The 13096-nt window shown below is 40.9% G+C and overlaps 1 protein-coding gene across 5 annotated transcripts in view; it reads right to left on the reverse strand.

Moving 5' to 3' along the window:
• SNAP47 (synaptosome associated protein 47) overlaps nt 1-13096 on the reverse strand; it is a 30671-nt gene that overhangs the window by 15780 nt on the left and 1795 nt on the right. For 2 of the 5 annotated variants that reach the window (XM_072854878.1, XM_072854882.1), the window contains exons 1-3: nt 10963-11079; nt 6623-7178; nt 588-1072 (exon numbers count right to left, since the gene is read on the reverse strand). In XM_072854878.1, coding sequence (XP_072710979.1) covers nt 588-1072; nt 6623-7178; nt 10963-11029 — 1108 coding nt within the window. In that variant the 5' untranslated portion in view covers nt 11030-11079. Of the gene's footprint in view, nt 1-587; nt 1073-6622; nt 7179-10962; nt 11080-13096 lie in introns of those variants that run through there. The other 3 variants (XM_072854880.1, XM_072854881.1, XM_072854879.1) reach the window with 2 other exon arrangements.

The following is a 13096-nucleotide window of genomic DNA, read 5'->3' on the forward strand; positions in this document are numbered from 1 at the left end:
TATGCTTCTAGCTACAAACTGCCAAAGGAAAAATAGCAATGACAGGGGACTGAAGCATGCAGTCAGGAGGGAAGAATGGATTTCTAATGACCCTTCCCCATGGAGCGGCACAATACTGAACTGGTGACCACCAGAAAAAGAATGACATTGTAGTTAAAACACAGGCCAGTAGCTGAAACTCAAATTAAGCTAATCCTTTCACAAAGTGGTGTGGAGTTAGTGACAACACCAGCTGAGAGCACAATATTAAAGAGGGCTTGGCAAGTTCCAGCTGTCAGGCTCCTGAGGGACACTCAGCTTCAGCATCTACAGTCACAGGTTTTGCTAACGTAGTTGGGAGAAAGGAAATCCAACTAGACTAAAACAGGGCCACACACTTCTATCATCTCTACCATCTCGGCAAGAGGGTCTAAAGTCACCTAGCAGTTATTTATTGCATTTTATCATCAGTGTGATCTCACTGTTGGGGCAGGGGGGAAAGGATTTGCCTTGTAAATATTATATACTATTCTGAGTTTGAAAACCACTTGGAAACTTTTGGTGCTAGTGTTACTGCTTACAGATGGATGGTTTTGTCTGTCACATACCTGCTTGCCAAATGGAGGTCCCCAAATCTACCTGAGGAGACTTCCTGGCACCAACAAATCCCAGGGCATCTTCTAAAAACTGAATCTTCTTGCTAAACTGCATCTCCAAGATGGGGATTGCTTCTGGCATCTTTGCTGACAAGAGCCGGTAAGAGGTGTCGGGCTTCCCAATAAATCTCTGACGGACACTGATTTCATATGGCGTATGAACTCTGATATCATCTACATCCTTTGATTCAAACCGGTGAATGACCTGAGAATTGCAGTCACTGATTTCCAAGCCAGAAGCAAAAAGCGTGAGTTTTCCTGGCTTGACATTTGAGTCTGTTCTGTGGGTGATAATAACTGGAATTCTAATTATGATTCCTTCCTGGTTCTTCGAATCGGAAACTGTGGCAGTTTCCTTTGGCTTGGTTTCCAATGGCACTTTCCAGAGCTTGCTGCTAAACGGCCACCAAGAAGGAGATTCAAGCTCGGTCAACAACCTAGTGGAGAAAAGAGAGTGTTAGAGTGAAAGCCAGTAGGAGGGTCGTGCTACCCCACCAGTTCAAAGCAAGTTACCACAGACACAAAGATTTCTTAATAATGAATCCGGCCCTCTGTTATTTCACTCCTCAAGCCTATTCACAGCTTACCAGGATCCATCCATTTTAAAAACCAGCTTTTCTTCATTTGCTAACATGCTGGAAAGCGGTCCCAGAATCCCAGAATCTCACTGTTCTGATGTGAGAAATCCAACTCCCAACTGGATTTATTCAGGCCAATTTACACCCATCTGTTCTTCAGTTAACACTGCCTTTTACCTCAATGCTTCCACCCTTGGCCATCACCACACTTGGCCATCACCACCACTGCCTTTTTCTACTCCTTTACACCTTAAGCCCACAGTCTGATGCCACCTTTTGCTTTGCTCCCACTCCCAAATTCCCATTGCCAGTTAAAACACTAAGAGTGCAAGGTTGAGGCTGAAAAGCCCAGCAGAGACTGCCCACTGGCATCCAGAGTCTGCCTCACCATCAATGCTGGTGTAGCTCCTGAAGGAGACAAGCCTTCTTGCTGGCAAGTTCGTGTCTTAGCTTAAAGATAACTGGACTCACTTTACAGAAGAATTAAGCAACTGCTCCCAATGAAGACCACTGTATAGCCAGAACTAACACAGGGAGCCAAGCCCCTTATTTCTAAGCAAGAAGATGCACCTAAGCAGGCACCTACGTTTATCAGCTGCAGGCAAGAAAGATGTAACACACTGTTAGGAAGAATCGGTGATATGGAGGACAAAATCCTTCTGTTGTATTTTCTGTCAGCATAGCCCATTCACCTTTTCTGAGGTCCTCTCCCAAGAAAGGATCGCGATCACAGGTCTCTTTGGGTCTAAGCCTCACCAGTACTCTTCCCACCAAAAAAATGGGAATGAGAGGAAGGAAAGGTGGCGGTTTTGATTTGATTTTCCATGTGCTGTCTATCTGTTAGCATCCCTCTCCAGGTCCAGAGAGGAGTCAGAGGCAGAGCCACAGTCAGCACCTATGACGCTCTGTTTCTCCCACTCTCCTCTCATCCCCTGCCTGTCACCCAAACCTATCCTGCTAGCAGAGGATCCTGACTCAGCCTCAGTGGTCGGAAAGAAATTTTGGGGCCAACTACATCTCCCCACACAATCAACAGTAACTTCATATCCTCCCCCTCCCTCCCACTGTGCAGCCAGCTACCTCCTCTCTCACCCACCAGCAGCCTCTGGTACCCACCTCACATCTGAGCCGAAGTGGCCCGTCTCCAGTTGCAGGCAGGCATAGGAAGAGGCAAGTCGACCCTCTGGGATGCATTCACTGCTCAAACAACCCTACCCAATCCTCACTGGAAAACAGCAGTGAGCTGGCTGGAAGCATCCCACAAACCAAACCAGCCTGCAGGCAACTAGCCTGATCAGGATGTTTTCAATGGAGATTTCTCAGCCTATCCGTCAGCCACTAAGCAGAACAGGAAAGCCATCTCTGGAGGCACAAATGGATTCTCAATTAACTAACGGGAGGGAAGAGTTAAACCAAACAACAACAAAAAAAGCTCTAAGGAAGTTCAGCCCAGTCCCTCCTACCCCATAAATACCTTAAAGACTATCCAGTGATTAGGCATATGCCACTGGCATGGTAGTTGTAGTAGATGCTTCTAAATGAAGCTAGACCACATGTAATAAAATCTCTAATGAAACACTGTCATCTTACTGATGCTACAAAAGACTATTTACTGACTTAAATCCTAGAGATGCAAGCCTTATCAGACCAAAATACAAAGTACTACTGCTTCATTGTTATTTCGGAGAGCCAGCTTGATTTAATTTGCTTTTAAGTTTACCCTAGAAAGGTACTGCCTGATAAAACATGCAGTACAGCAATGCTGTTCTCAAGATACTTTTTGTAACGATTTATTTTCCATGAGAGAACCAGAGTGTGCCTACAGAAGACTGCAATTTTAAAATCCTGTTTAATTTGGCTGCAGACAAAGCCTAATCTGGAAGAGGAAGCTCTAACTGAACACGCTTTGTTTACTAGCCAAAGTTCTGCACCAGCTTCAGAACAGACCTACTTAAACAAATTCACCTGCTAGGAAAAGCAGAAAAAGTCATATTGGGAGTCAACCACTGAATTCATGGAGAGCGGAGGCAGAATGGAATTGTTCCCAGAATCTATTCCCAACTAAAGCATGAACATCAGATATTTACGTAGATAGCACGCAACACGAGTAACAGCTCTGGAGCTCTCCACTGCCCTCTGAAAATGCTGTGACACTCCTTAAAAAAAAAAGTGTGTGTGGGGGAAGAGACAGACCAAAGGAGACGTAACAGAAAGTTCTACAACAACAGAATTTGAAATGGCACAGTATCATATTTTTAGGGCTGAATTCTGAAACTATGAGGTTCAACTTAAGTTCAACACAGAGAATGACTGAAAAAGCCCTAGGCTCTGCTAGCACACTCCATCTTCCAAATTAAAAGCCATGCTCTAACTTACCTGCTGTAACTAAACAGAAACAAATGACCCCATCTCATTTCTACAGAACGCAAAGCACGTTTTCTGCCTTCTTGGTGCATGAAAGAGTTACGACAAGGTACTTCGGGGCAACAACAGCTTCTGCCTGTGTCTTAACCTAGTCATTAGATTCTTAACCTAGTCAAAGTCATTAAATTCCTACCGCAATATGGGTTCGCTTCATCACATCCACCGTGAGAAAAGCATGTGCGTTTACTTACTGAAAAGCAGCTGCAACGTGACAAGTCTACACCTCCATTTACTTTGTGGTAACTTATTCTGGATAGCTTTGAGCCTTCATTTTTATCACTTTATGCCTTCACCCGTGTCCTCCTCTCTTTCCCCAGGGATTGACATCCTGGCTGTGTGATGTCTGATTTACAGTCAAGATTTTTCTGCCGCACAGCCCTAACAAAGGCTCCAGCCAACTTCTCTGGCCTTCCACAGAGGAGTCACCCCGCTGTATCAACAAACTATATGACCAGTCCTTATATACAAATGAAAATTTGCAACCAGAGTACCTTGTCCTCTAATAGCAATATATTAAAAAGGAACCAGTGAATCTGGCTTTCTGTTTATTTTTGGTCTTTGAACATCTGCTAGCACGTCAGACTCAGCTCTGCTTATCTGCACACAGGTCCACTGAAAGCAGCTGTAAGTACCCAGGCATATACAAGAACAGAATTAATAATCCAAAAAAGGCCACACATACAGGCAAGATAAAGTTAATCAAAGTTTTAAACATATGAAAGTCGATAAAGGGGCCTGGTTCTTTTTATGAAAGACACTGATGTCGCTCATATAAGCTTGAATTAGCAGACACAAAAGTTTGGTAACAAAGTTTCTTTCTGCACAAAATCTGCTACACATGCAAAACAGTCCTGCATGATCTTATCCATGTCATTACTTCTCATCAAGTTTCTAAAGAAAGCAAAAGTCAAAGAGCCTTAATAGACATTAGCATACTTATCTATGTTAATAGTCTGAATGACCTAATATGTAACAATGAAATGAGCTACAATCACGGTCTTCCCCATTTACTACATTGGTTAAGGACATGAAGAAAATGTCATCAGTTTAAGAGAAGACTTTGGGCGGGGGGGAGGGAAGCAGCTTCATGAGAAAAAACACACACACACACACACACTATGCTAGAAAACTAAGTGTTAGAATGCCTCAAAAAGCACAGTGCAATTAAAACACAGTTTCGCTAATGGCTTCTGGGCTGCATTTTAGCCTGCGAGCAAGCTGGCCAAACTCTTCATGCCGTAGATAAAATGGAATCTCAGCTAACGTTTGGTCAATGCCTTCCTTTATTTTTCAATTTTTAAATCAAAGCATCTAGCTCTTCAGATTCATGAGGACAAATAATACCTCCCAGTGCATCTTAACCCAAAACAAAACTCTCTTCCAAAAACAATGAGCAGGTATTTATTTTCCTACTCATTGTTTATTGCTACAGAACTTTAAAAGCTATTGCTGAAGCTTTCAGTTATCTTGGCTTTTCATTAAAGGGTATGGAGAGTATCACCAGAATCATTGTGCAATCAACACTTTTTTAGACATGATATCCGTCTAAAAACAGATGCTTCTTCCAAAAACAACTAGTTTGAACTTTATTGTGTTTGTTTCTTCATGCAGGTGTCAGAGCTTCCACGACACTCATAGCTATATACCTTCAAACATTACAATACTACTCTTAACCTTACTGCCTATTTTGGAGTGCTATCGAATCCAACTTGCAGCACACAAAATAGCATAGAATAATTCACTTTGTTAATCATTAAACAGTAAAGTCATAACGTTCTGATTAAGACACCAACCATTTACTATGCACATTGAGTTCTGCAACAGCTGAAGTTAAGCAACATCTCAAATGTGCTCCAAATTTCTTATTTCAGTTGTCTAAAGGCAGCACTTGGTGGCTAATTTTTTTGAATACACTGCCTTAAGTGCCTGATTGAGATTACCACAAATAGTCTAGTACTGCCTCTCCAGTTCTTGCACCACCATGCTCTGCAGACAAAGCTCAGCAGTTCAGTGTTGCTCAGCACTGCTCATTTTTTCCTCAAAATGTCTTTACTCCATCCAGACCTAAAGGCACGAAGTATTCCATGTAAGGTTAAAAAGCAGTGCATTTTTATAGCACAAATAAGGGAACACTCTTTCTACAGCCATTTCCCTGGCTACATCTGCACCACAGACCCAATCCTCACTGCTGTGTGTAGCTGGGAAGTAAGTTCTTGTGAAGGAAAGGGCAAATATAAAGCCCTCAACTACACACACTTTGTATGCAAAAAAAGCAGCCTCAAAAGCTGACTTTCATGCACAGAGAAAGGAGTACAATCTACTTGAACTTAAGATTAATTGGCAGCTGTCTCCTGATAACTCTAGGAAACTCCTGGAAACTCTAGGAAATCAAGTCAGCAGCCCACCTGCCATGTTCGACATTTCCTTTGAAAAGAACCAGAAAAGCAGAACTGTGGTTGTGTTTGCTGTCGAACAGCAAAACAGGCCGGTCCAGGACTGGCAAAATTAACCAAAGCCAACCTCCAGTACTTTTCAGCTATGCATATTCTAGGACATCTAACAAAAATGTGAATGCCATACCTTGTCCTTCAGTGGGGACATTAATTTGCATCTCTTTCCCCTAACTAGTTGCCTATTCTCTCAAAACCTACAGGGTGTTAATACTTTGAAGATCTCTACCATTTCTTCCAGTTGTGATTGAAACTCCTAAGGGCTTGAAAAGTTATTTGAAGGAGAAAGGACAGGTGTATATATACAAACAATTTCACGAGGGTGAAAAAATGTTGCACAGAAGGGAGGACAGAAATACAGAAACATCTTGTAACAAGAACTAGTTCCACAAAAGACCATCACAGGCTTAAACTTTCACTGAAAGTCAACAGTTTAGTTTCCTAAAGACCTTGTAGATCTGGCCCATAAATTTCAGGCATAAACAATACAATCCCACAACCACTGCTTAGCTCGGAGGATACTACAGTACCGTACCTGTCTGCTACATCCATATCCCCTTCGATCTTGTTGAGTCCTCTCATGATGTTATCAAACTGCTCGCCCTGGTAATGCAGCACTTTTGCCGTGTCCTCCAGTCGTTTCTGCGATCCAGTCAATAACCCAGTCAGTTCTTTTCCCTTTGTTGACTGCAAAGCTGCTGCTTCTGCTCCTGCACCTTGGCTTGACAGCAACTGCTCCCTCCAGAAGTGCTCAAGGATGTTGAATACCACATTTCTGTTGGGTTGCAGAGAACTGAACCAGTGCTTGGTGTTCTTCTCTAAGATGGTAAGGGAGCTGAAGATTAAATTCGAAGATTCCTTCTTGATCTCACTGATACTAGAAAGATGGAAGTTGACCAAAAGCTCCCCAGTCTTGTCAGCTGCAAATTTGATCGCAACAGGAGTCAGCGAGAGTCTGCCAGAGACCCATTGTTTGCTGGTGTCCAAGTAGTAAGAACAAGGCCAGCTATGGATACGTATGTCTTCGTTCATCAGCTCGCCGTTCAGATCCTCTTCTACAAGAGCAACACTCTCAAAGCCAGAAGGAGAAACTAGAATAAAAGAGAAAGAAAAAAAAACAAGAATCCTTAGCAACATACAAAAGCTGACGTTAAAACACACTCCTAAATAATTAATCCCATCCACAGCTGGCTTCCAGTACTTTCACTGTAACCTTTCAGGTGCACACCCAAGACAGATTTGGAAATAGCTGCAGATGGGTTACAAAATCTGGTAACCATTTCTAACCATCTGAGTATTTCCTTCAGAAAGGCTCGCCCTTTCTGAACAGGACTGTCAATATTATTGCCCACTCCCTAACAGCACTGCCTCCCCTTTTTATAATGTTCTCATCATGTTTCAGCACGTGATTTACAACAGCACAAACTTCAAATGACTATTGCATTAATGCCCTGGATATTTAATACCTGCTGTGCTGTTCTGGACAGGGGAGGTGCTTTATAATTAGATTAGTCTGTATGTTCACAGGCCTATGTTCATATTTTTAGGTGGAGGGGAACCTACCAAAAAGAGAATCATGAAAAACTTTTACTAACTTTTCTAAGTCTTTCACATACCCCCTTTTACTGGAAAGTGATAATGTAAAAAGTTTTCCATTCCCCACCTCATAATCAGAAGCAGCTTCCCATAGACCAACAGGTACTGAAGAAAATCCAGAATATACCAAAACGCAAGCTCATCAATATGTATCTATAACAATCACAATAAATAGCTGGTCCTTCCCCTTCCACTCTGATATCTCAACATCCAGGTATGTTAAGAACACACCCAGAATGTCTATCCAATGTATTCAACAGTGCAGGCAAAACCAGAATAACCACTGACCACAACTCACAATCATTAAAGAGCAGAAACATGCAGCCACAAATGGATAAATATTCTTCAGAAGTCATCATTATCTCAGACCATCACTCTTGGTCTCAGGAGACTTGCAAAAATACCTACCTTACAAAACTCAAGTGGATAACAGAACTTCTGGTAAAACAACGCAGCAAAAATAAACCCCCCAAATCTGTAGTATTTCTTCTGTGAAATATTCGTTGTTTCTCAGTTACTACCAACGATGTTTGGAAATAGGAGTTTGGGCAGAACTGAAACCACTTAGCAGTGCTGCTGGGAAAACCCTGACTGACCCAAGTGGAAGTTAAGAAGAAAAAGATGCCATAGAAGTATTGGAAAAGGTGCTGCTGGCCTGGCATGCAGAGCAACTCCGCACACACGACAGCGGAGCAAGCAAGCAGCAGAACCAGCAGAGGCTTAAAAGAGCCAGCAGAACTGACTCTGTTCACCCAGCATGAAGGCACACAATAGTCAGGGCAATAGGGATTTCATTGCAGCTCTGTGACAGGCCATGTTTTCCTGGGACCCCGTGATACTATTTGATGACATAATATTAATCCTATAAGACTTGCTCACCGGTATCTGGAATCCCAGCAAGAAAACATGGAGCTGTCATACGCCTCAAGCCTGGCTTGCTTACACCAAAACAATCTCAAATTTGGAACAGTAAATTAAATGAAATCTATCTGGAGTGGCATCTCTCCCCACTTCCAAAGAGGCTTCTTGTACCCAAGTGTCAGATTGTTTCCTGTAACATCTCCTTCATAATGCTAGAGTTGTCAGCATGTACACCAAAGACCAATTACATTCCACGACTAACTTCTTTGTGAACTCCCATTATGTAATGGTAATTTAATTAGTCACATATTCATTATCTTCTCAAAGCCATTGATGTATCATAGCCCAATTTACAGATTAGTACCATAACATTATCTCAAGGGTTTCTGCTACTTGTATGGCACAATAAATGAGAAGAGCTCCACCACAAAATCTCCCGTTAGGTTGACACTAATTACACCTTTTTACTTCAGTACGATCTGTTTCCCTTAAGGAAATGTCTAGGAATCCTAATGCAAATAAAAAAGCTAATAGTCCTTTTTCACGCAGCACTGGTGTGAATTCTTATAGCACACAGCAGAGATCTCCAAGTGCCTTCAGACTGTTGTATCATTTATATCCCTTAAATAGAGCTCTCTAACTCTGCGTCCAGTTCCAATGGCTTATTTTATTAAATATATTCAAAACTTTAGTATTATTGAGACTTATCTCGTGGTGAGATACGAGATATCTTGTGACTACTCATGGTATGTCATATTCCACAAAAATCTTTATTTTGGTTTTCATACCTTATTTCCATGGCATTATAAGTTCTAGTGATGCAAACAGGGAAAAAATAAGCCACAAGTTTACACAGCAGCTGGAGTTTAAAGTGAAAATTCTCAATCTGTTTAGCCCTAAGAAAACTGCAATCCAGTGAGAACTCATCTCTCTCTGCAGTTTACTATGAGCCAAAGAGAGGGGGGAAAAAAGCCCACAAACCTGATTTAAATTAGTAGCTACAGCCCACAAAACAACAACAAATTCTAGGAAATATGATTTCTAACAGCTTTACCAATCATTTGCTACATAAATTCATAATTTGGAGAAAGAGCTAAAAGCTTTGGCCTCATTTCCTCCATCTAGAAAAGGAAGGCAATTCCTCTAATGCAGCGAGGTTAGATCAGACAGATCTGATACAAAGAATGTTTTTTTCCAGACTGACTGGGCTTTGTGAGTAGCCAAGGACTCTAAATTCTATTTAAAAGTTATCTTCTTTCTGTCATACAGAAGAAAAAAAAAAGTTATTCACAAAGAAACAGAAGAAAAATACTTTTTTAACGATCAGTCAAATGTGACTGCAAAGAAACAAACATCAGCAGTGGCATTCCCGAGCAGGCTTTTACAGGATACTTTAAGTGGAAAATGTTTCTAATATGGTTACACAATTATGTGCTAATAAGGGTATACTTTCTGCTACCATAACTGACAACTGTGTCAGTTTAAACAAAGGTGTAAGTCACATTAGTGTTGAAACCAATGACAGTTGAAACTAAATCATGTTATGGCTTGATTAATCAAGATTTACAAATTACAAATACAGATTAGGTGTAACTTTTTGAAACTGCCTAGGTTTGAAGTAAATACACTAGTAAACAGACAATAAACAAAAATAAACATATGGTATTACATCCTCAAACTCCTCATACTCTAAATATATTGCAAAGGCAAATAAAATTTACTGAAATAGCTCCCATCAGACCCAGAAGAAAATAATAATAATAAAAATATCCATCAGCAGCCTCCCCATCTATCAAAACAGTGCGTCACATTCAGGAACGCAATAAATCTCAGCTCATACAAAGCAGCTGACATCCCCTTCCCCCACCCCGTGCAAGTCTTTGCTACTTATATCAGTTTCTGTAAATCTCATCAATATCAGCACAGGGCTCACAACAACCTGTTGCCCTGAGATGTTATTTTATAAATAATATATACAAATAATGATGAAACCAAGACATTGAAAGATTACGCGCCTTGCAGAAGATCACAAGGGAAACCTGGAACTAAACGCAGGTTTCTCAACACTCACTGCTGGGACAGGCACTGCAGAGCATAATGTCATCTGAAAAACAACTCCTAGAATTTGCTAACAGCAACAGCCACCTTCAACCAGGCACAGCCGTACTAGGGAGGCAAGGAGAAATTGTAAACAAGCAAATGACTCTTAAGCTTTTGTAAAATCTCAGCCTAGAGCACATTTTCACACGCTAAGAGTTCCACAAACTCTCTCCAACCACCACTAGCTCCCCATTAAGACAGCATTTTCTCTCAGGCTTGCTCTCTACCATTAAGGTTGTGAAAATACTAATGTCTGATTCAGCCTCACAACTGTGCCATATAAAAAGATCTTCCTAAACCATATCTCAAGCTCCTTACCTCTATCTGTAGACGCAGAACTCTCAGGCAGCCTTTTGGGGGCTGCTACCTTTACAGAACTGTCCATCCGTAGGTAGAATTTTTCCCCCCCCGAGTATTTCTTTCTCTTCAAAGTCCAAACGATCAGGTAAAAAAACCTGAAGCTAAAGCAAAAATCTTATTATGGCCGTTACCACAAGAAAAAAATATGTAAAGAATAGCGAATGCGTATTTAACCCTGGATCTAAGAGTAAAACAAGTCCTCTCAGTCCAGGAGAAGAAACGAAGCAGTCACTTGACCTGTGTATATATACGTGTACATGCCATGGGTCATATGACTTTTGACTCACCTGAGAGCTTAAAGGCTTTGCCTGATAGTCAGCTCCTTTCTGCGCCTGAGGCCAGAATTTCCAAGCACAAACCTATGTGGTAATTAAATCCATTGTTCCAGCACATTTTTCCCCAATATAATGATGTTTTAATTACCATCAGATCTGCAGGACTTTTTTTTTATTATTATTATTTTCTTCTCTCTCTCCTTTCCCAGAGAAGAAATTTAAACCTTGCAGAAACATAGATGTACATACAGATAATCAACATTGATTTTATTCAACAATGAAAACAGTCATCAATGGTACAGAACATAACTACTATTAATGAACTTTCAACATTTAACACAAGACTTCAAGCAGTCGGATTAAAACACATGAGAAATTTTACCAATGTTAAACAAACAACAGAAGAAACGGTCACAACTATTTGAAGTGAGCTGGAAAAAGGCATTAAATATGTACTTCACCTATGACACTCATGCATTGTGTCATATGTCAGGCATTAACCTGTAATTACGGGTTTTGAGCAGCTAAAAACCATGGTTATCCTATTACTTTTGTAACTCTATTCTCCTCAAGTCAATATTCAAGAAACTTCTTGGTTTCATCTACTGGCAGCACTTTGCCTTTTATAAAACAGAACCTTGCCTCTGCTTCTCTCTGGTTAGCTTGTACAGCACCTACATGGAGGACATCTCATCATACTTGAGCTGTGCAATGTTAAATATACCAACTTCATCTCTAATGTAAACACTGAGCTCACCGCTAAAGACCAAATAGCTCAACTACTGTCCTTCAAAATGAAAAGATGTTTTTTTCCCCTCCATATTTCCTAAAGTTTTGACAATCCCATTTCAGAAATGCCGAGCTAGAGGCCTTCTGCCCACACACAGCTGGTTCACTACAAGGAACTACTACTCGAAATTCAGGATCTCTCTCCCCTCCTCCTCCCATCACTTCATTCTGACCCCAGCACCTGAAGTTCAGCATTATGTCACTCACTGTTCTATTCCTCCTAAAACATGACTAGAAATTCCTTGTATTACAAGACACAGAATATTCATGGTTTTGTAACATACACTGAAAAAAGCCTCACCTGCAATAAAACATACCATTTCAGTATTCCCACCCAGAAAACAAAAAAAACAACCCACAACAAATAAAAAAAAACCCTACAATGAACAGATGTAAGTCCTTTAAAATACCATGCAAAGGACTAGGTTGGCATAAAAAAATAATAAACTGGCTTTAAATTACTTCTAAAAACAGTCAAGAATAGGTTTATAAACTTGAGAGGGTTACAGTCCTTAAACCACTTTCCTGTATGCAGTGGAAAAGGAAGCAACATATAAATGATTTCACAACAAATTTCTTCATATTTTTTTAAGCAATATGTTTGCCTACACATTTGTCTACAGACCAGATGACGTATGCAGTCTCTCCCAATCTGGGCTCTCCAACATTGACACATTATCCACATCCTGTAAATCACCACTTTTTTTAGCGAACAGTTTGTCTTTTTGACACATCCACCCCTCGAAGCGAGTGCAGAACCATACACAGCTACACACAACAGCACAGAGCAAGAACTAGGATTAGCAGCAATGAGACATGGATTATATTTCCGGCAACGTCACCACAACATTGTATAAATTCTTTAGCTAACACATGTAACTCAGTGGCTGCATCTATAAAAAGGAGGTGACTCACCTTCTCTTGTGAAGTGCTTTGAGATCATTCAATTAAATGTAAGCATTACTAATTACCCCGAGTGCAAGGAGATGCTACACACACTGGGAGAAGGTGTTGTCAGCTCACGAGCA

Source organism: Ciconia boyciana, chromosome 2, assembly GCF_034638445.1.
Source record: "Ciconia boyciana chromosome 2, ASM3463844v1, whole genome shotgun sequence".
Taxonomy (NCBI): Eukaryota; Metazoa; Chordata; class Aves; order Ciconiiformes; family Ciconiidae; genus Ciconia; species Ciconia boyciana.